General features: G+C 45.7%; 1 protein-coding gene across 7 annotated transcripts; it reads left to right on the top strand.

Moving 5' to 3' along the window:
• The first annotated feature begins 846 nt into the window (after positions 1–846).
• KDM5C (lysine demethylase 5C) lies at positions 847–22,661 on the top strand. Of its 7 annotated transcripts, none has more exons than XM_028712233.2 (28): positions 847–1,870; positions 4,732–4,809; positions 5,717–5,839; positions 6,116–6,286; positions 6,589–6,720; positions 9,227–9,295; positions 9,705–9,828; positions 9,917–10,098; positions 10,489–10,647; positions 10,862–10,981; positions 11,189–11,347; positions 11,476–11,657; positions 12,232–12,394; positions 12,481–12,600; positions 12,796–12,990; positions 13,091–13,272; positions 14,471–14,595; positions 15,036–15,183; positions 15,455–15,551; positions 15,706–16,064; positions 16,228–16,366; positions 16,461–16,640; positions 16,736–16,876; positions 17,562–18,101; positions 19,548–19,605; positions 19,810–20,009; positions 21,488–21,691; positions 21,809–22,661. In XM_028712233.2, the coding sequence occupies exons 1-28, from the start codon at positions 1,361–1,363 to the stop codon at positions 21,815–21,817; spliced, it is 4,869 nt and encodes a 1,622-aa protein (XP_028568066.2). In that variant the 5' UTR covers positions 847–1,360; the 3' UTR covers positions 21,818–22,661. The 7 variants fall into 7 exon arrangements, with proteins under 7 accessions (XP_028568066.2, XP_028568065.2, XP_028568063.2 ...); XM_028712232.2 differs by having other exon boundaries at positions 6,586–6,720; positions 21,812–22,661; XM_028712230.2 differs by having other exon boundaries at positions 6,586–6,720.
• Positions 22,662–22,940: the final 279 nt, after the last annotated feature.

The following is a 22,940-nucleotide window of genomic DNA, read 5'->3' as shown; positions in this document are numbered from 1 at the left end:
CATTTATGATATAGGCAGAATCCTGTTATTTTCCCTAATCTATTTTTAGAAGGTCTCTTACCTGTTTGAGACCCCAGTTACTTTAGGCATTTGGTAATTTTCCTTGCCCACTGATATTTGGCAAAGGACCCCTGATAACTTCACTATTTCCATGTAATCTTAAAAAAAGAAAAAGAAAAAGAAAAACAAGGATAGATTGCATCAGTGATAAGCACTGGCCTGTTCCACAAGCAATATGCAACACACCCTTGTAGACATTATGAGTGTAGAAAGGAACATCTAATAGAATACTTTTCTGAAATTATCAAACCAGGATACAGCAGCAACATGCCAACACCTTAGTTACTACCCTGCTTGTCGCCACCCGCATTGTCCTCCAGCATTGTCAGGCTCCAAGAAATAAACGTCTATATTATAGCAATTCTCTCAGGGACAAGATTGCCTTGCCCTGAGTGCGCTGAAGAAGCTCGTGCTGAACCCTGTTGGATGGGTTGCAATTAAAATGGAAAAGCCAGCTGCTGGACCAAGATATATTAGAACAACAGATTGCAAAGAATCGGGAGTCAAAAGCTTGACTTGTTCCTAAACGCATCGCATACACGCCTAAAGGAGTCCGCATGAGGTAATCTGTCAACAATATGCAGCTATTGATCCTGCTAATAGAAACTGAACTGAACCGAACCAGCTGTGAGGTTTAGGCTCTTCTGACAACGGAATGGGTGGGGCTAGCACTTGCCCCGCCCACTCGACCGTCCTCCCCCCTCTTCCTGTTTTCTGTTCTCTGGCGCAGGCGCGATGCGGCCCTTTAAACGTGCGCAAGGAGTTCCAGCAACCACATTCCCCTGCTGGTTGAATCCTTCCGCCTTGGCCCTGAGGGACTTTTTCTTCTGCTTTCTTTTGCTTCTGGAGCTCCCGACGTAACTCAACGCACTCAGCTGAGCCGTTTGGATGGGGGTTCCTGCACGAGATAGGTCCTTTTAGAGGCGCGCGGCGACATTTGGGGGAGGCTCCTTTCGTACCTGAGGAGAGTGGCGGAGGGAGACGCTTTGTTGTTGATGGCACAGCCTCAGCGGAGGGTATTGAGAAAGTCCAAGATGGCGGCGGCTGCCAGGCCGAGGGGACCCGGCAGGCCCTGAGTCCGGGAAGGGAGGGCTGTGAGAGCGGCACCGGGCCCGGAGAGGCACCAGGGAGACCCCGGAGAGGAGGCGGGAGCAAGGCTAAGGGGAGCGGCGACCCCGGGGAACCGCTACGGCCGAGCGGCCTAGTTAACCCTCTTCAGTCAGGCCTGCGGCTCAAGTGAGGGGGAGGGGCCGGGTATGGCCCCCTGAGGGGCCCCGGGAGGGAGGAGCGGGCGGGGGGCATGGAGTCCCGGGAGGAGCCGGGGGAGCAGACCGAGGCGGGAGACCAAGGCCAGGGAGACTGGGCGCCTCGCGAGGAGAAAGGGGAGCGAGGGGTGCGGGGTTCGCGGGCGGAGAGAGGCCCTTCCGGCGAGAGTTGGGAGCACGGGGATTGTGGGGAGCGTGGTCCCAGGTCAGAGAAGTCCGAGCGGGCTGCCAAGGGGGAGCGAGGGGCTCCCAGGGGCGACAAGGCTGAGCAAGGGGATGGGGGTCCCCGGGGAGATCGAGCTCTTCGGGCTCCCAAAGAGGCGGACCGGGGGCTGTGGGGGGCAGAGCAAGGCGAGTGGGTGGAGCGTGGCCCGGCCTGGGCAGGGGAAGCCGATCCCCCGTTGCCCCCGGAGGATTTCTTGCCGCCGCCCGAGTGTCCCGTCTTTGAGCCCAGTTGGGCTGAATTCAGCGACCCACTAGGTTACATTGCGAAAATCCGGCCCATCGCAGAGAAGAGCGGCATCTGCAAGATCCGCCCTCCTGCCGTAAGTATGGAATACTGTGGGCAAGGGGACACCAGTTGGGGGGCGCCTGTGGATTTCGGAGTAGCCCGTGCCTGCCAGTGGGCATGCGGAATTTGGAGCAGCAGGTTCTTGGTGTGCGACAGGCAGGTGCTTCGAGCAGGTGAGGGCCGTTGGGGCTAGTGTCTGCCAGTGAGCAAGTGGAGTAGATTGAGTGGGACTTGTATTGGGGTGCTCCCCTTTCAGTGGGTGAGAGAGTTCAATTTCAAGAAGCACCAGTGACAGGGCTTGGGTGTGGATAACATGACTTTAAGGATGTATGGGGCTGTTGTAACTCCTGAAAGGAATTATTGAGAGCTGTCATAAGGATGTATGGGGCTGTTGTAGCTCCTGAAAGGAACTATTGAGAGCTGTCATAGTTATGGAAGGAGTAGAGTGTGGTGTGGAAGATGTATGGCCTTGGTGGGTTTGAAATATTTGGGTTCTTCCAGCAAGTCATAGCAGTGGGAGCCAACCCAGTGCCCACCAGAGGTTGTTGAACTCCAGTTCCCATCAGCACCAACCAGAGTGGCCTAAGATCAAGGATGATTGGAGTTGTAGTCCAACAATATCTGGAGATCACCACATTAGGTGTTTTTAGTCTTTGGGATGCTTGTCTTGGCATGATAATAAGAATGGATACGTAGCATCTGTGGATGCTTGAGGCAGTGATGCCCAGCATGCTGTTTGGGAGCTGAGCCATCTGCATTCACATTGGAGCATCACTTGTGACATAATCAGTGAATGGATGCTGAGTAGATGAGCAAGTTGATGGAGTGATTGGCTTTGTTTGGAAGAATGTTGATTCTCGGTCTTCATAATATTTGTATCAACCTCTGTCATATTTTTGTGGGCTTGGAAGAGGCTTCAGTTTCTGATTGAGTTGTCAAGATGTGGTGAAATGTGTGTTTTGATGTAGAGCTTGTTCTTTTGCAAAGTTGTAGAAGTTGTAGATTGGGTTATCTCCTGCTTCTATTACTTCATGATTATTTCTACATTCTGATGTCTCATGAATTTCTTAGTTTTTCCCTTGCTGGGCCTCAGCTGTAAACTGCACTACAGCTAACAGTTTCATTCAACAGTGATGAAATTAAGCTTATATTATTGATTTGCATGTATGTTATTTAGTTCTTTCCCTGTTGTATTATTTTGATGCAGGGGAACTGGTCATAGCCTAAAGATTTCAAAACCCGAAACAGAAAGCATTTCTGTAATGTCCAAATGACATAAACTTTGTCTAAGAAGCAGTAGAGGGAAAGGCTAGTAAGTATTATTAGAGCAATGCTGCTTTTCTAGCAGAGATTGTATCAAACGAGGCATTGCATAGAGTTTTGATTCTTCTGTGGGACCAGAAGAGATGGTGAAATGGAATTCAGGTAGGTGTGTCTAGAGGAGAGGGCCCATCTGTTTTAGCATTTCTTGCCCTCTGGTCCCACTTAAGCTATTGAAACAACTCCACCCACCCTTCTTTCTCTTCTTCACTGAGAAACTATTGTGGTTTTTAGTCAGTGTACCAACATCTGTCCAGTGAATAGCGTTTTTGTGAAGGTAAAATGGAACATTTTGAACAAGTGGTTTGTTCCACATTTGTTTCTAGAGAGCTATATGCTGTAGTTGAAACTAGTCAGTGTCCTCCATATCGACTGTTTCTGCTGTAGTCAAGCTTGATGTAGGATGGGAACCTGGACAATGTGAGTCTGGACAATGGTGTGAGTCTGGACAATGGTGCCTAAGAGTTGTCTTGTTAGCATGTTTGGTTTTCCTCTTCCATTTTTAGGTTTTGGAATTCTAAGAGGCATTACTGTTTGATATCTTTGTCATGATTTTGTGTGTGTGCTAACATTTAGTAGAATGTATGGCATTGTAGATCTGCTTTATTCCTTAAGCAAGCATTTCACTAGAAATCAGCAACGTGATAAAATGCCTTGCAACTGAGAAAACAGGAATTTTCCAAGTTAGCCTGCCTCTTAAGTTTATTTTTTTTAGTTGAGTTATACTGTTAGAAACCAATAAAATACCATTCTTTGCTGCCACAAGTCCAAGAAATAGCACATATTTATATGAATCATATCGGAAGGGGGACACACAAATCCTGGTGGCTGTTCAAGCAGATCGAAATTAAAATGTGTAACCATCAGTTTGACCCACTTTTGTTACGAGACCTGGAATCTCTCTCTCTCTCTCTCTCTCTCTCTCTCTCTCTCACACACACACACACACACACACACACACACTCATTCACAGGCCTTCCCTTGTCTTTATGTCTGGCATTTGATGACCATAAGCAGTTGCCCCACCCTTGAAGTGCCTGCGTATCAGCATCAGCATAGTTCAGTTCCTGTATGTCCAGTGCCTTGGGGAAGAATATTGCTAATGGGTGAAAGAGACATTGATGATGTCCTGTGCTTCTATCTGTATAAATGGTCAAGATGAAGACATACACATGCGCACCACTTTACACTGCCTAATGCATTCATGCTTCACTAGGAGGCATCCATGTGGAAAGCTAGGCCTCTTTCAAGTGTCAGCTGGGTCTCTGCTTGATCTCTCTTGTGTATGGGGGGCTGTTTTGTTGTTACATCAAGGGTATTCCCCCTTCTGCCAAAGTTTTCCTGTTTTTAATCTAACTAACGTGCTTAAGCAGTCTAAGCTTAAAATCAAATGGGATCCTGTGAGACTACTTTCTGAGCTTCAAGGCACGTAGATATTTAGCTTAATCTGTGCTCATGGTGGTGTGTTGTGAGCAAAAGTACTGGAATCTCTTGCTGTTTAGATTTAAAAGATTTACATGTGTGCACAAAGAGCATTGGGATCCTAACCACACCATCTTTCCCTCTCATTCTCAGGACTGGCAGCCTCCCTTTGCTGTGGAAGTGGATAACTTCCGGTTTACCCCACGAATACAGAGGCTCAATGAACTAGAGGTGAGTCTTGCAAGTGTAGAGACAGAGAACTGTAAGGTTCCTTGCACATTTTTGATAGAATGAATAGGCTAGATAAGACAGATGCCGTGCCTTCTTGTTTCTTGGTACTGGAAAAGGTTATCAGGAGAAGCCTTTAATCAATTGCAGCAAAATTAATATAATTCGAGAAATATGAGAGCACCCTGGAGGATAATGAGAAATTGTGGGATTTCTGGGTTTAATGGCTGTCAATTTTGTATGTAGTATATTTGTTTGTATTGTAGTAATTGTATTACAATTTATTTTAAGGGTTTCCCCACATCTTCATTGCTTTAATTAGGGTATCTCTGATTCTCTGCTCTTGTGATTTCTTCTCTTGTACCTTTTAAAAGATATATGTGCATAAGGTACTGGCAAGATGGTACAATCCTATACATGTCTACTCAGAAGAAAGCCCCATTGAATTCAGTGAGTCTTTCTCCGACTTAAATGTGTATAGGATTGCAGCTTGAGTTGTACTTGGTAAAATAAGTGAACATTCTGAGGCTGCAATCCTAAATGCACTTGTTAAGCCCTGTTGGAGGCACTGAGAATTACTTACATAGGATTGTGCTGTAAGGAGTTAAGGTGTGAGATGGTGACCTAGCACTCTAGCTTCCTTTTTGGAGTGAAGTAGTTAAAGTTTAAAGTCTTAGCTATGTAGATGAGAAAAGCTGAAATATGTCAAATGTCTAATAAATAGTGCACATGTCTAAGCCCAGTTCAATGAGTGTGTCTGCTATCTACAAAACTGATTTCATCATGGCACCATGAAAATATGTTAGAGGTCAGTAATTGGTGATTGAAAGATTCCATGATTAGTCGGAAACTAATGTAAGTCATTGATATGAGAAAAGCTGACTGCAGTTTGTCATGTCCCTATTGCCAGGCACAGACCAGAGTGAAGCTGAACTATTTAGACCAGATTGCAAAGTTTTGGGAAATCCAAGGTTCTGCACTGAAAATCCCCAATGTAGAGAGGCGAATCCTTGACTTGTACAGCCTCAGCAAAGTAAGTTGGAAACTAAATTCCTCCATTGAAAATAAGCTATTCCTTAAAAACAGAGATGGGAGATAATATGTAAAGTTTAAAAGGGATGGTAGAATGGATGGATTTCATTACTGGTTTGGTGAAGGGACTGCCAGGGCTCAGCCTTGGGTTGCTGTGGATCGTGATTTGGAGACAGGGATAGGAAAAACCAAGTATGATACTGGAATATGCATTCCTTTTGTGTGAAATTAGCCAAGCTTGGGAGGAATAGTATTTCTCAATATTTTTGTATTCCAGATTGTGATGGAGGAAGGTGGATATGAAGCCATCTGCAAGGATCGGCGGTGGGCACGAGTGGCTCAACGCCTTTCCTATCCATCGGGGAAGAACATTGGATCCCTTCTTCGCTCCCACTATGAGCGCATAATCTATCCTTATGAAATGTACCAGTCCGGTGCCAACCTGGTGGTGAGTAGCAGATCTCTTAAAACCTCATTGCGCTTGCCATTTCCTTCTTATTTTAGATGCTTATAGGAAAGATTGGAACCTCATGAATGCATTCCGCTTGGGAACTATTCTGTTCTGGAAAATGATTTTTTTGTAGGCAGGAAGGCAGAGACTTGAGCTGCACAAAGATGTCATGTGTTCCCTTGTGTTAGTCTCTTGTTCTTGTGGGAGAGCTGGATTAAGCACTTGCTATCTGATTCCTAGTGATGGGGTCGGTGTAGTCATGAGGTCTGTTTGGTGCTAATTCTACTCTCCCCCAGCAGTGCAATACCCATCCATTTGACAACGAAGAGAAAGACAAGGAGTATAAGCCACACAGCATCCCATTGCGCCAATCGGTTCAGCCATCCAAGTTCAACAGCTATGGGCGCCGGGCCAAGCGTCTGCAGCAGGAGGTGAGTATAAGACACACCTTCAGCCCTAATTACAATTTTTGTTCTGGGTTGGGCCAGTCACTAACTCCCAGGGCTGTTAAACACATGCATCTCCCTGACTCTGCAGAAAGCCTTGTTTCTTCCTAGACCTGCTGGGGTGCATCCCTCCCACATAAAGAAGTCTTGTCCTCACAGGTCTTATGGACTGGAAATGTTTGTCTTTGGCTCTTCTGGGACAAAGCATTGCTTTTGGAAGGAACAAGCTCAGTGATTTTAAATTTCTATGGCAGGAAGAGAAAGGAATGGTGATAAGACCAAGTAGATGAGAGTTTACAAACGTGGGTGTTCTTTTCTATAGAAGGGATATTGCCTCACATTTTTGTGTGTGTGCTTCATCTTTATGAGCTAACAATGTAGGTTTAAGCCTTAGTCAGCTGAGAACCACTAAAGGTTTATTGGAATGTAGTTTTGGGTTGTTTTTTTTAATAAATGTTTTTTGGTTTGTTTGTTTGTTGTTGTTTTTTTGTTGGTTGGTTGGTTTTAAGAAAGCAAAATCTGACTATTCTTGTACCTGTATAGTACAGTATGTGTAAATGTTGAATCTAGTTGTTTAGAGCATGTTCAAGGGACAGGTGTGTTTATGCATTTTTATTAATTAAAATACATAAGCTGCTTTGCAGCAGCTTCTTTGAAAGTGGCATGCAATAAAATAACTAAAATATGATAAAGATTCAATAAGAGAACAGCAGACACCATGTCATTAAGAGTTGGATAAAAATATGCTGGTTTGTGGAGTGCAGATTATTCCAAGCAGAAGGCCTGCCTAAAGAGGCTGTCTTTCAGTAGAGGGAAGGGGTAGAGCAGACTCACAAGAGAGAGCATTCCAGAGTATGGGTGCTGCAACTTGAGGGAGCCCTGTCCTGCATAGCCACTTGTTATCCTTTTGTCCAGAGGTAGGGAAAACTCATAGGTGAAAAACCATATTACCCCAGTGGGAAGTTGTCAGCTGCATTCCAGTAGCGGTTGGGGGGCCACCAGCCCCAAAAGTGGATGGAGCCTGACCACACAGTCATATTCACACACACACACACACACACACACACACACACGCAAAGCTATTTCCCATGGAAACAGAGACGTATGTTTAATTCTTAGTAAATCTCCTCTAGTTTCACCATTTCTAGTTTGTTTTTAAAAGTGCTAAAAAAAAAGTTCTTCAAAACCCTTTATCCTGACTGCAAAAGGAACACACCCAAAAAAACAAAAAATACCCTATAATACCAGCAGAAGAATGCAGATAACCTCAATGCATCGCTAAACTTCAGGCCCTGCTTTGCAGCTATTCAAAGCCTCATTTCATGCATTCAGTTGCAATATGTACAGATGCTTTTTGCATATTTGCCAGGAACACAAGACTACCTCTTGGCTGATCTTCTTACAAAGAAAGGATCTGCATTTGCACACTTTGCACAACACCAAAGCAGTTTTCCCTCTCAGCCATTCCCTGCTGAACAGCTGATAGGTGGGAGTGGAACTAGCAAGCCTGAAGGAGTTCCGCTGAGTTCTGTATCTGGTTCAGAAGTTGGGAGTTCCCCATCCCTACTTTAGGCGGTGGTGGAACATGGAGCAAGACCTTTCTGCCATATCTCAGCGGGTGAGGTTGGATCATGAAGAGCAAACAACATTTTGGATGTCCTTGGCCCAACCTTTTAAGAACTTCTCTCAGGGTTGGCGGGGACATGAGTCTTGTGGTTAACAGTGTGCAATTGGAGCGTAGCCTCATATATTTTGTTTTCAGTTGTAAAATGAAAGACACAACCAATAATAGTAAAGGGGTTGGGAGTTGCTCATCTTTAGGAGCATGGGAATTTATTGGGATATGTCTTCCAAACAAAGTTAGATCTTTGGCATGAATTAATCTGAAATAACCTTATGATTCCATGGTCTTCATCATGAATATGGATTAGAATCCCCACTTTGTCTGTTTACAGTGAAAGGATAGCTCAAAATCCGCATTTTCCTACTCTCAAAACTCTGAAAGAACTAGGGTGACAGCATGGTTTAAAGGTGTGAAGGGCTAGCTAATCTACATTAAGGTGCCTTGGGTGTCTATAGAGGATATGGGGTGGTGGTAAGAATTAAAATTTCAGGATTATTTCTCCCTTCCCATGTTTTAAGCTTTGTTGTGTTGCTGAATAGTTCCCCTCTTGATTCCCCATCAGTAAAATGAACCAAAAATTAGTTTTTCTCCCCTTTCCTTCTTGCCCCTTCCCCCACCATGACTACCCTGAAATTCTTGAGGAATTCCAGGGGAGAGTAAAGCCTAACCAGTTGTAGCTCCATTGTAGCAGATGGATTTCAATTGTAAGGCACCTTAATTCCTTTCATTTCTAGATGTTCAAGAAAAAGAAGTCATAGACCAGGCAGCCATCTCCTTCATTATAATCCAGTACTACTCCCTTCATTAAAATTCCTGCAGCCCTGTTGTTGATCCCTACTCCCCACTCATTTTGTCGCCCTCCTACAGGAATCCGAATCGTGCCTTGAGCCTCCCAGCGCCCCAGCTCTGTTACCTGAGCGAGCGCCTCAAGCATGGGTACAGTTCCTGTTCTGTCCATCTCTCCTGCCTCTCTTTTACTCTTACTTATCCTGCTTCATGGCTGGAAGTCTATAGACCACATAGAATGGGAAATACGGCCTAAGGAGACTAAATCTCCCATAATACACTCTTGACTTTTGTTTATGTTGCAGTATGGCATGTTTCACATCAGGGATGTATGTAATCAAGAATTCTGTTGCACAATGTGAGGTTCTGCCCCAGGAGCTCAGTCACAGCTTAGCACTATCCTTGCATTATCCAGTTCTCCCTATGCAACAGTTCTTCTCCCCAGTCTATCTTCTGCTGTTGCTTTCCTTTGCTGCTGCTTTCTTCGAGTGTTTGTGACACCGTTTAAGGCTGGTAACCTTATATAGTTATCCCCTTTCTAATTACACCTTCCTTGCAGCCAGAGCCAACAGAGGAAGACATTGAGAAGAATCCAGAACTGAAGAAACTGCAGATTTATGGTGCTGGGCCTAAAATGCTCGGTTTGGGGCTTGTGGCCAAGGACAAGAATATGCGCAAGAAAGGTGGGAATTGTGAGCTAGCCCTGCATTTGAAAAGCCGGAGGCAGAGTCGGCCCTCTCCATTCCTAAGGTTTTTTCTCCCCAAATATAGACAAGGAGATGCCTGAGTGCCCTCCAACAGTGATTGTGAAAGAGGAGGCCCCTGTTCCAGAGACTAAGCTGGAGCCCACATCACCCCGACGCTATGCAAACATGAAGGAGGAGCTGAGGCACAGTCCAGAACCTTGCACCAAGATGACAATGCGCCTGCGTCGCAACCACAACACTCAGTTTGTAAGTGGAATCTTCTGTGTTCCTACTCATTAGTCAGGTGGCCTCCATTTGCCCCTCTATATCCTGCCTTTGCATTAAGTATCCTTTGTTGGCGGAGGAGGGCATCTAGAGCGGGTTACCTCCTCTCTCTTGTTCAAGGTCTCAGGATCTCATTTTCCTCTTTATCAGTGATGGGATGGATCAAGACTGATTAATAGATGCTGGTTGCAGGGAGATGTGACCTCAGTCACACTTTGCGTGCTTGTATTCAATAGCTGAATCACCGTCTTGTACTTTCCTTTGGAACATGCAGTGATGGTTGCTGTCAAAGAAACACCATTGATGGGGTTTAGCAGACACATGTTCTTGATTCTTATATGAGTGCTTAGGGTTTGCTCTATTTTCTTCCAGATTGAGTCTTTTGTTTGTCGTATCTGTGCACGGGGAGATGAGGATGACAAGCTCTTGTTATGTGATGGCTGTGATGACAACTACCACATCTTCTGCCTATTGCCCCCCTTACCTGAAATTCCAAAAGGCGTCTGGAGGTGTCCTAAATGTGTCATGGCGGTAAGGGGTCCCTTTCTGCCTCTTGACAGTAGGCACAGTGGAACATTTCTTTCATGTCTAGATGTGAAGAATGGATCTAAATGGATCTGTTTTTTATTAAAAACTAATTATGAATCTACTGCTAACCTGATCATCATTGATAATTTGGTGGGAGGGGGCAGTGGCCATGTCTGAATCCTTTTACTTATTTTTTTCTGTCTTTGTTCTTCCATAGGAATGCAAGCGCCCCCCAGAGGCTTTTGGGTTTGAGCAGGCCACTCGAGAGTACACACTACAGAGCTTTGGCGAGATGGCAGATTCTTTCAAGGCAGACTATTTCAATATGCCTGTACATGTGAGTCACAGTACCCTCACTGTAGGCTAGGCCATGGGCTAGTAGGACCCAACTTATTTCTGGAAAGGTTGTGGAATATGCTGGGTGCTGGAAGGAAGGAACACAGCATCCTGTTCTTTTGCAGATTCTGCCATGCAGTTTCTAGTGTCTTGAGTTTAAAAATGTGGGGTCTGTATTCTTGACTTCTTCCTCTGCTTCTTTTCCCAGATGGTGCCAACAGAGCTGGTGGAAAAGGAGTTTTGGCGCTTAGTAAACAGCATTGAAGAAGATGTAACAGTGGAGTATGGGGCTGATATCCACTCCAAGGAATTTGGAAGTGGCTTCCCCATCAATGATGGCAAAAGGCAGCTCTCTCCAGAGGAAGCGGTGTGTACCCTATTGAAGGCAGACGTCCTCTTGCCTACATATCTTAAGCCCCTCACCCTTTGTAACTTGAGGCTTACATTGTACTACTAGCCTTACCCTCTTTCTTAGCTCTCTACATGTGATTGCAGGAGTATGCAGCTAGCGGTTGGAACCTCAATGTGATGCCAGTGCTGAAGCAATCAGTGCTATGCCACATAAATGCTGATATTTCGGGCATGAAGGTTCCATGGCTCTACGTGGGCATGGTGTTCTCTGCTTTCTGCTGGCACATCGAGGATCATTGGAGTTACTCTATTAACTACCTCCACTGGTAAGACATCTGGGGTGGGGAGGGGAGGGGCCATGGAGGCTGGATTTGTTGTCTAGTGCAAGGCTTCTCTAAAGGCAGCCCAAGTTGGAAGTAAGAAAGTCACTATTACAAACAGTAAAAATTTAAGAATCACAAATAAGGGCGAAATAATATTTTATTTTTATTAAATCTAAATAGAAAAACAGTGAACACAAGCCCGCTTTCATGGCACTTTGCATGGAATTTAGAGGACCCCCAGAAAGAATTCTTCTATAATGGAGGTCACATTATATAGTCTTTAAATAATAAGCCTTTAAAATAAGCAGTGCAGCGAGTACGCTTTCTTTTGTTACTCTGTCAGTTTTCCTCCCTTTTTCTGACTTCCTTCACTACCTCCTGTTTTTGAACCTTGATGTGAACCAGTTTGGGAGACAAAATTTGTCTGAAATAAAATTTGCTTCTTTCTATACACTTCAGTAACCATATGTCTTGAGGGGGCATTTTGAGGTTGGGAATCAGTGGATGCTCAGGCTGCCTTCTCCCGTATTTTAGGGGTAGCTGAAAGCAGCACTTCCTGACTCAATTTCTTTTTCAGGGGTGAGCCCAAAACCTGGTATGGGGTCCCATCATTTGCTGCTGAACACCTGGAAGATGTAATGAAGAAGCTGACCCCAGAACTGTTTGAGAGTCAGCCAGACTTGTTGCACCAGTTGGTGACGCTCATGAACCCCAACACACTCATGGCTCATGGGGTCCCAGTGAGTAATCTATCAGTCTGTAGCATGTGTGTGTGTCTCCCTTGCACTGCCCTGTTCTCATTGCTTCCCCCTGTATGCTTCTGCAGGTTGTCCGAACCAACCAGTGTGCTGGAGAGTTTGTCATTACCTTCCCTAGAGCCTACCACAGTGGTTTCAACCAGGGCTATAACTTTGCTGAAGCAGTAAACTTCTGTACTGCTGACTGGGTGAGTCATATTTCTGCAGTTTTAGAAATTTTTTCTTGTAAGAAAGAGTGTGGTGGGCTACCAAAGCAGGACTTCAGGCTGATGCACATGGGTTGCAGTTTATGACTGTGGAGTATGTAAGGTTCACCTGACAATCCTGGGAGCCAGAGATCCTCAGCTGTATTGACAAATGGACTTCTTTCTTTTTCTTCTTAGTTGCCAGCTGGTCGCCAGTGCATTGAGCACTACCGCCGCCTCCGTCGATATTGTGTGTTCTCACATGAGGAGCTTATCTGTAAGATGGCTGCTTGCCCTGAGAAGCTGGACCTGAACTTGGCAGCTGCTGTGCACAAAGAGATGTTTATTCTGGTGCAAGAGGAACGCAAATTGCGCAAGGCTCTTCTTGACAAGGTGCAGGGAAATATGATGGGTATATGATACAGGGGCAGGGAACAATTGTATGATAGCTGTGGATGCCTGAGCAGTTGATCATTGTTTCCTCCCACCCCAGGGTATCACGGAGGCAGAGCGGGAGGCCTTTGAGCTGCTCCCAGATGATGAGCGCCAGTGTGACAAGTGCAAGACAACATGCTTCTTGTCAGCACTAGCTTGCTATGATTGTCCAGATTGTCTTGTCTGCCTCTACCACATCAATGACCTCTGCAAGTGCCCCAGCAGCAAGCAGTACCTCAGGTGGGCAGAAAGAAGTAGACTGCTTTGTTTGTTCATTTAAATGCATTTATAAACAACTTTAGACTTCTAAAAAGCTCTAAGCAGTGTGTAACTAAAACAAAAAATTACATAAAAGCAACAAAACATCAGTTTAAAGCACACGAAAAGAAGAAATCAGGTAATTTAACCAGCCAGAGCAAAAAGACATGTAAATGCAAGACATGTAAATGAGTTATTTTGAACAAGTTATTTGTTTCCACCCCTTATTTGTATCCCTTCATCTGGCTGACTGGCCCTTTCAGTGCTGAAGGCCTGAACTAGGTGTTTTACATTGATTTGAGTATTATAGCATTGGAAACATGTGACACTGCTTTTTTTAAAAAGCAGCTAAGATCTTAAGACTGTTTTCTTGGTGTCACTTTAGAGGAGAGGTGCTGAGTTGGACACAGGGAAATGTATGGTTTATGACTCCTGAAGTGTTACTAGGCTCAGCTTCTGTATAGGTGAAATCGTCATGACTGTCACACTTCAAAAACAAAATTAACATAGGCAGCCATCTGTCTAGCACACAAAATTGGCAACAGTCACAACTGTTCTAGGAGTGATGTGTTTACCCCAATGGTTCACACGGCAGCATCTTGGTACCCTGACTCAGATGTTGGGGTTGGGAGACACCCTGGGAAAAAGGGGTGGGTGGGCTTGGGAAACTTGCTGAGAGCATTGCAAGATAATGGCACACCTGTGCCTGCCTGACATTTCAGGCTTGCATGTGGAAGTTTGGAGGATACTTTATTACTATGTTAAGAGTTCTCTGAAGTGCTCCTATAAACCTATTGTCTGTAAAAAGGTTGCAGAATAGGAATGCTGAAGGTTTCATTTTTTCAGAGATGCTAACTTGGAAGTGATAAGCAGTAGCCATTAGTAATAATAATAATAATTTATAATAATAATTTATTATTTATACCCCACCCATCTGTCTGAGTTTCCCCAGCCACTCTAGTAACTACGACACAATGAAAGTGATGGGAAGATTGACACTAAAATAAATTGTAGGTGCGTTCAAATTCTTAAAAAGATGGTGTGTTGCTTTGTGAGAGGAGGAAATAATAGTTTCAGTACAGGTTGTTAGGTATGATTTGAGGGTTGATGAATGGACTTTTGTGGGCTTTGCTCTGATTTTGAGATCAGACTGATCCCTTCTTTTTTCTCCTCCATTCAGGTATCGGTACACTCTGGATGAGCTCCCAGCCATGTTACACAAGCTGAAGGTTCGAGCTGAGTGCTTTGACATGTGGGCCAACAAGGTTCGAATTGCTTTGGAAGTTGAAGATGGACGCAAAAGAAGTAAGTGACCTTGGGCTTCTTATTTCTTAAGGCACTGGTGTCTTCTAACGAATAAGGTTAATTTCTGTGGTCTCAGTGGGGATGTGTGCAATTATCCCCCAAGGCCCTGCATACAGGCTGAGGTATGATGTAAGCAGAAAGTATGCACCCTTGCTATAAGCATTAGGGCTTCCTTTTGTAAAGCAGAATGTGAGAAAAGCAGTGACAAGTGGGACACGGTAGTAGGAACTGAAGCATAAAATTCAGAATGAGAGTGATGGAGCTGGGAATCAGGTAATGTGTCACCCACTGATTGAGAGACAAGAATCCCACAATCGTTGGAAAGCTTTTGGCAACTCATGGGCTTTTTTCTGACCTGGGTTCCTGAGGTTAATAGCAGGAGGTGTAACTGAAGAGGTGTAATTGGCTCTGAACTTCATGAAGTGTGTCTGCTCTTGCAGCCTTGGAGGAATTGCGTGCCCTAGAGTCCGAGGCGCGTGAGAGGAAGTTCCCTGAGAATGAGCTCCTTCATCGACTCAAAAGCTGCTTGAGTGAAGCAGAGAAGTGTGTCTCAGAGGCCCTGGGTCTGATAAGCAGCCAAGAAACTGGGTGAGTGAAGACTGCAGATAATGAGTTTTATATACAACAATATAAAGTGTGGATGGCATAGTCTTGCATCCAGCTTTATATGTCCATTGGGCTGAGGCAGTCCGTTTTCCAGGGTGCCTCTTCTGCAGGGATACTCTTCTTTGTTTTAATCGTACTGAATTGGTGAGGGGGCTGTTTTCTTCAGTAGTTTTCTGTGGGATCAAGTTTTGTTGTATTTCTCTCTTTATAGCTGCTAAGTGCATTCTGTCCTTTTTCCTGCTTGCTCTTACAGGGAACCATCAGTCCATATGACAGTGGAAGAATTGCGTGTTTTCCTAGAGCAAATGAGCAACTTGCCTTGTGTCATGCACCAAATCAAAGAAGTCCAGGTGGGATAATTGGTGGTGTCTTGTGGCCCCCTGCCACAACTGAAGATATATTGTGCTCCACTGGGAACACTGATGACTGGTGTTGCTTTCTAGGTGAAACATTGAGTGACTGTAAAGGAATCCGTCTGACTTGATGATATGTATCTTATTCTAGGGTGTGTTGGAGAAGGTGGAAGCTTTCCAAGCTGAGGTTCAGGAAGCTCTACAGGATCTCCCAGGCAACTCCCCAGAGCTGCACAGACTGCTGGCTCAGGGAACATGCCTAGGGGTGGAGGTGCCAGAGATGGAACTACTGGAGAGACAGGTGCAACAGGCTGTCTGGCTGGAGGAGGTCAAGCAGACGCTGCGTTCACCCCAAGATAAAGTCACTCTATCTGTTATGAGAGCACTCATCACCTCTGGTTGTGGGGTTGCACCTAGCCTTGCTGTGGACAAAGCCATGGCTGAACTACAGGAGTTACTCACTATTGCCCAGCGTTGGGAGGAAAAAGCCCAGATGTGCCTGGAGGCCAGGTGAGGTTTAAGCACCATTGTTGACAGGGAAGAGTTCAGATGCCTGAGTATCCACAGCTCTTGTTGGGAGGGTTCACCTCAACAGAACTTAGTTATTTGTGTATGTGCCAAAACATGCCCATGAAAATCCTTGTCTGATGACTTCCCTCCCCATCACTTGCAGGCAGAAGCACCCACCAGCTACACTAGAGGCCATCATCAAAGAGGCAGAGAACATCCCAGTGCACCTGCCCAATATCCTGTCACTCAAGGAGGCTCTTTCTAAGGCACAGGCTTGGATTGCTGATGTTGAGGAGATCCAGGTGTGCTGTAGCCCTGAGGATTTGGGTAACTTTGCTGTAAAGGCCCCAGGATCACACAGTAACCTCTTCAATATGTCCTATAACCTCTTTACAGAATGGGGATCATTATCCTTGCCTGGATGACCTGGAGGGGCTTGTAGCTGTGGGTAGGGATTTGCCGGTGCGTCTGGAGGAACTGCGTCACTTAGAAGTGCAAGTGGCTACTGCACATTCCTGGCGGGAAAAGGCTTCCAAAACCTTCCTCAAAAAGAATTCCTGTTACACGTTACTTGAGGTTAGTGATGGCGTTGTGCATGTGAGATGGGTGGATGCCATTCTAGGGCCTGACCTCTTGAATCAAAGGCTTCATACCTTGCCTCTTTCTCCCAGGTGCTGTGCCCATGTGCTGATGCCGACTCGGACAGTGTCAAACGCACCAAGTGGCAGCGGGAGAAGGAACCAGGCCTATACAAATCTGATACAGAAAGCCTGGGCCTCTCAGCACAAGACCTCAGGGACCCTGGCTCCGTTGTGAGTGGCTGGCTTGAGAGGGCTGTTTGTATTATGAATGGGATCTGGGGCCTTTTCTCCTATGAGAGGTGTTGGTTCTGAACTAGCCCCAGGTTGGTGGGATTGTTTCTCATATCTTCACCTGCAATGGTGATGGATTTGATTTGATCTAATATTTCTGAGCTCAAAGCAGCTCACAATCATCACAGTAGCATTAAAAAACAACTGACATTGCAATCACTATACTATCAAACACAGTAACACATGAATAAAGCAAACAACAAATTCATCAAAATGATTGATACAATTCAATAAAATCATAGCAATGCTTTAGATATTGCCGAGGTCCATATTTAAAATTTAATGATTCTGAAAGCAAGCAGGACTGCATTGGTATTGAAATATAAAAATTGATGTGGTGGACTTGGGCTTTTGTAGATGAGTACTGAAGAATCTGGGAAATGGGTAGCATGTCTGGATTTCTGCTAATAACTTGCTTTAGTTCAGAGATGGGGTAGCTGTAACCTTCCAGCTCCTATAAATGCCCAGCCAGATAGTGCAGCAACATCTGGAGGACCACAGATTTCCCATCACTAATCTAGTAGTACCTTGTTTGGAGAAGGGGAAATTAGGTTCTAGTGAGGAGAATTGGATTTTGCTTACGTTTTTACTTCTGTGTAATCATGACTATGTAACCTTGTGCCAGCAGATCTTGGCCTTCAAAGAAGGTGAGCAGAAGGAGAAAGCGGGGATCCTACGCCTACGTCAGTCAAATGCCCAGAAGCCTGTGCCATCAACGCACAGTCCTCCCGGGGGCCAGTACTGTGTATGTTCCCAGCCTCCAAGCCCTGCTATGCTGCAGTGTGAACTGTGTCAGGACTGGTTCCACACCACCTGTGTGGCTTGGCCCCGCCTTGGCAACCCCCGCCCCTCTCCTGCATGGTGGGAATGGGAAGCAAAATTCCTCTGCCCACTCTGCCAGCGCTCGCGCCGGCCCCGCCTGGAGACGATCCTGGCTCTGCTTGTAGCCCTACAAAAGCTTCCTGTGCGACTGCCCGAGGGAGAAGCTCTACAGTGCTTGACAGAGCGAGCCATTACATGGCAGGACCGTGCCCGCCAGCTCCTAGCCTCCTCAGATGTAGCAGCTGCCTTGGAGCGTCTGGCGGGGCTGCGGCAACGACTGGTTGGAGATTCGGCCAAGGAGGCAGGTGCTCTCAAAGAGAGCAGCTGTAATGAACAGACCAAGGTAAGTGAGTGCAGGGGGAGATGGGTTGGTTTTTAGTGCTAACTAGCCAAGTCTGGATTGGGAGCACAAGTGTGGTGCATGTATTTGTCTTTCATATAGGTGTGTTTGCTTTCCAGTGACAGAATGTTCTTATTTTGTAGAAACGTCAGCTTAGCAATAACAATAAAAAGTAAATGTATAGATTTTCTGTCCAAATAAGTATCTAAATGAGATTGATGGTTATAATCCATGTGTTCCAGTGTAGAAAGGGCAGTGAAATCTTCGTACGGTTGTGCAGTCAGTGGATGGTGGGTGTTCACCCTTACAGCCTTTGCAATAAGAAACTTCTTTTGTTGTATATTTGTTAGTGCCCACACCTACTGGCAGAATTCTGAATACACTTTACTGTATTTGGGGCCTTCAAAGAATTTGGTAATTTTGGTTTTTAAAAAAATGAAAATTACAAAAAAATATTGTAGGTAGGGAGATAAGGAGGAACAATAATCTACTTTCCTTTTTACAAAAAGAAGTGCTAGAACCATTAATATGCAAGAGAATGGAGCCACTTGGAAAAATACAATTCTTTGACAGCTTCTGAATCTTAAATCTTTTCATCTGTTTTGGAAACCAAATAATTATTTGATTCAGATCAATATGTGAAATTCATCTCCCACTCCTATTGTTTGGCCTTCATCTCCCTTGACACACTGCTATAATAACAGGAGAAGCCACTGCTGCCAGAATTTTCCTGCATCTAGCCCTTATACACCCCTGCTTGCCCACTTCCTGTTATTAATGCGCAATTGTCCTATCGCCAGACACTGTGTGTTATTTTGCCCCACATCCATCACCCATTGGTTCTTCAGGCCACTGTCTAGTTTGTCCCACTTGGTTTTAGCCACCCTCTTTCTGGACCACCACCTCCAGCATTCCTCTCTCTCTTCCTCACTTAGTATGCAGCACTTCTCCTTAAGCACTGGAAAGTTCATTCAGTGTCCTTTTCTGCTTTTCTTGATTAGTCCCTTGCCTCAATTCCTAGTTTTCTCTGCATTTCTGCAAGCCTTTTTCTCCTGACACTTTCTACAGGTCTCTCATTGTATTGCCTATTCTGAACCCCTCTTTCCATAGCTGTTTTATGTCCTGGGACCTCCTCACAGTCCTCAAACTGTGTGTGAGATTTCAGCCTCACCCAAACCTACCACTTTCTTCCCTCAAAAGCTGGTTTGCCAACTGCTTTGTTCCTTAAACAGCTGAGCATTCCAATCCATCACACCAGTTTAGCCACTCTGTCTCTCAAAGGTTTGAACATGACAAAGTGTGATGTAATATACATCTTTTGAATTGCCTTGCCTTGACTACCATGATCTCAAGTGAATCTCTCTGCAGGGCTACATTAGTCCCTGTGCAGAAACTGCATTTGTGACGTGGAAGTCCATTTCATCACGCATCTTCTTTTTCCTCAACCAGGTTTCCTTGGAGAACGGAGACTCCACAGCTCCAGAAAAGAATGGCTCCTGTGCCTCAGGTATTTCTCTAGTAAAGCCCTTATTTTGCCAGCTTCCCTACGTAGAATTTAGGAAGTTTGTAGTTGAGTGTTCCCCTTATTTTTAGGCACCTTTGGTGTCTGCCTGGTTTAACAATTATTTGGGGAAATTAGTCCTAGCCCTGTTGTGCAGCAGAGGATTCTATCTGTTTCTTCTCCTCAGTTGCCTTTCTGCCCCTCTCACAGACCTGGAGACACTCTGCTCTTACCTGCCACGGCTGCAGGGCCCTGTACTGGAGGTGACAGATGCCATTCGCCTACCCCTGGAGGAGCTGCTAATGGAGGGAGATCTTCTGGAGGTGACGCTAGATGAGAGCCAGAGCATTTGGCGCCTGCTGCAGGCTGCTTCTGCTCCCCAGCTCGACAAATTCCACCAACTGCTAGATGTAAGCAACCACGCTCCCCCCCCCGGGGGGGGCATATTCTAATTATCATCAGAAATCCTGATCTGATTCCTTATTTGTTGGGACTTCTTTCACTAGCCATGAATTCATTATGGCCCCCTTCATCACAAGAGTGTTGGAGGAGGACTCCTGGATGTGGTATTTGTCAGTGAATTAGGAATAGATTCATACCTCAAGGGACTCTGATCAGAGCTGGAGGCACTCTTGAACTGAGCAGCTGGTTGTTGTTCTTTTTTAAAAAAATTGTTGCATTTGTATCCTGCCTTTCAAAACAATGGTGCTCAGCTAAGAGCAATAAACAAAAATACAATGAAATGCCTTGGGGCACCTTTAAAAATGTGATATTTGTTGTGTCTTTAAAGTGCTGCAACATTCTCTGTTTTCCTAACATGGCTTCTTTTATCCAACCTGCTCTCTAGTAGAGAGCAGATCAAGAATCCAGAAAAACTGAAGGCGGTTTATTAGAATAAGTGGTAGACTTCTGGTGTAGAATAAGTGTGCCTGTAGTTGCATTACCTGTGTGAAGGGGCCTGAGGAAGGGCTTATCATGCAGGTCAGTGCAGAGGGGTTGAGTCATAAGTTAACAGCATTGTAGAAGCAACTGATTACTATGTAGGCATTAGAATTACCTGCACAGGATTATCTTCGAATTAGCTTTGAATCCATCCTTTTTCTTTTTGCATTTTGCAGTAACTGCAGCAGTTGTGATATTCTCTGGAAGTCACACAGGGGCAGAATTGGAGCACCCTGGTCTTGCTCTATATGGCATCAAGGAAATCAACCCTGCCCATTGTTGTACTTTGTACATTTCTCACATTTTCCCAATATTGGGTTTCTGAATAGTTTGAATACTTTTGCAAAGCCTTGAGTGAGTTGGCTGCAGCAACTTCACAGGCACAGATGAGTGCCATCATGACAGATCTGTATCTGTGGTGTAGTTCTGCCATGGGGAAAAAATGAAATTAAGCCAAAGCTTGCAGTAAAAGGTAAAGGAACCCCTGACCATTAGGTCCAGACGTGACCGACTCTGGGGTTGCAGCGCTCATCTCGCTTTATTGGCCAAGGGAGCCGGCGTACAGCTTCTGGGTCATGTGGCCAGCATGACTAAGCTGCTTCTGGCGAACCAGAGCAGTGCACGGAAACACCATTTACCTTCCCACCGGAGCAGTACCTATTTATCTACTTGCACTTAGACATGCTTTTGAACTGCTAGGTTGACAGGAGCAGGGACCGAGCAACGGGAGCTCACCCCGTCGCGGAGATTCAAACCGCCAAACTTCTGATTGGCAAGTCCTAGGCTCTGTGGTTTAACCCACAGCGCCACCCGCGTCCCTAAGCTTGCAGTAGGCTAGGATATTACACTGTGTATCTGTAAGAGGCATAAACTACGTAATAACCCCACATACGCATCAGAAAAACAGGATTTGTCAACCCCTGCTTTCTTGTTTGTTCCTTTTCAGCTGGAGCAAGCAGAGCGGCGTGGCACCCGTGGGAGAGGCCGAGACTCTGAGCGAAGGCGGAAGCGGAAGACAGAGCGTGGCGACTACCCACCCTTGCCCAAGGAGGAATTAGAGCCAAAGAAGATCCGGGGGGCAGACCCAGCGCTGCCTCAGGGTGGGGCTCCCCCTGCAGCAGGCACAGATTGCAGCCACAATGGAGTTGGGGTAAATGTGGAATGGGGCATGTTCCGAGCTAGTAGTGGGGCACTCAGGGGTTGGGTGCTTGGTTTTTTTAAGTCAGGCGAATAGTTCATGTGTAGTAACTGTCTTCCTTTTTTCTAGCAGTTGTGACGGCTAGATGATGCCTGGATTTCCCCTTCCTGGACTATACTGCACTGCAAGGGACTCTGGCAGCCCCATGTCACCCTGTTGGTTTGACTAGCACTCTGCATGGGGGGGAGGCACCTAGTCCCAGAAGCTGGAGGCTACAATCTCCCCCACCCGGACTCAGCACTGGCCCTGCACCAGACTATTTTCAGATGATGTAATATTTCATTTTCTTCTTTTCCTCCTTTTGTATTGTTGATACCTCGGCAGGGGGAGGCATTGCAGGGGTCACCATGGGCACCAAATGCAGGACCCACCAGTTCCCTTTGGTGGAAGCAGCAGGGTGCACCCTGTTGCTGTAAGGACTAGAGCCTTGCAGAGACCTGTTGTGGGTGGCGATAGCAGTGTGTGCTGGGAAAATCCCCAGCTCCTTGCTTCTGGCAGTAAGAGGAGTCAGGTGCCCTCTTAAGGGCAGTGCCCTGCTCCTCGTACCAGCATTCCCTAGATACAACAGGGGCAGCGCCTCCTGTTGCACAGAGGGGCAGCTCTCCCCAAACACCCCTATCTTCCTCCTGGTACCTGTTGGGTTTTATAGGAACTGGGGTAACCACTTTGTTCTTTAGGGTGGTGGAAAGGGCAAGGAATCTTCCCGTTCCACTCCAGCCTCTACTCCACCCTGACCTTCCTACCCCCAAATCGTGGGCCCCATGCTGCCTCAGGCTCTGACACTAAAGTCCTTTTGTCTTTCTCTTTTTAGTGTTTTTCCTTTTTTCCAGCAGGGGAGGGTGGGCTGTTGAGGGTAGGGAGGGGTGTGTTATTTTATTGTATTATGATTTTTTATTATTATTAAACTTTGGAGGTTAATGAACTTACTTGGATTTTGGAGGTGAGCGCCACCTCATCCGTCAGGGGTGCTTTTAGCAGTTGTCATGTAAAATGTAGGCATGCACAGGTCTAGTGACTGCTCCTGTCTTGTAACTTCCTGCTATGTAGGAGGGTAGCTGTGGAGCACTGAGAAGCCCTGATTAGCTGCTTTCTCCTTTTGAAATTCTGAGTTCTGGCACCCTAGTTTTCAGTAAAAAATAGTGTGATATGATTCTTCCAGGTGCCTAATAGTCACTGTAGAGCCAGAGTGGGGAACCTGCAG

This window comes from Podarcis muralis, chromosome 17, assembly GCF_964188315.1.
Source record: "Podarcis muralis chromosome 17, rPodMur119.hap1.1, whole genome shotgun sequence".
NCBI lineage: Eukaryota > Metazoa > Chordata > Lepidosauria > Squamata > Lacertidae > Podarcis > Podarcis muralis.
This window is presented reverse-complemented; position numbering and strand designations above follow the sequence as displayed.

Bases quoted from the DNA above. Each gene is read 5' to 3' on its own strand.
- KDM5C (XM_028712230.2), top strand. From the start codon at position 1,361: ATGGAGTCCCGGGAGGAGCCGGGGGAGCAGACCGAGGCGGGAGACCAA. The intron at 4,810-5,716 runs GTGAGTCTTGCA...CCCTATTGCCAG, and splicing joins AGAGGCTCAATGAACTAGAG to GCACAGACCAGAGTGAAGCT. The intron at 12,991-13,090 runs GTGCAGGGAAAT...CTCCCACCCCAG, and splicing joins GCAAGGCTCTTCTTGACAAG to GGTATCACGGAGGCAGAGCG.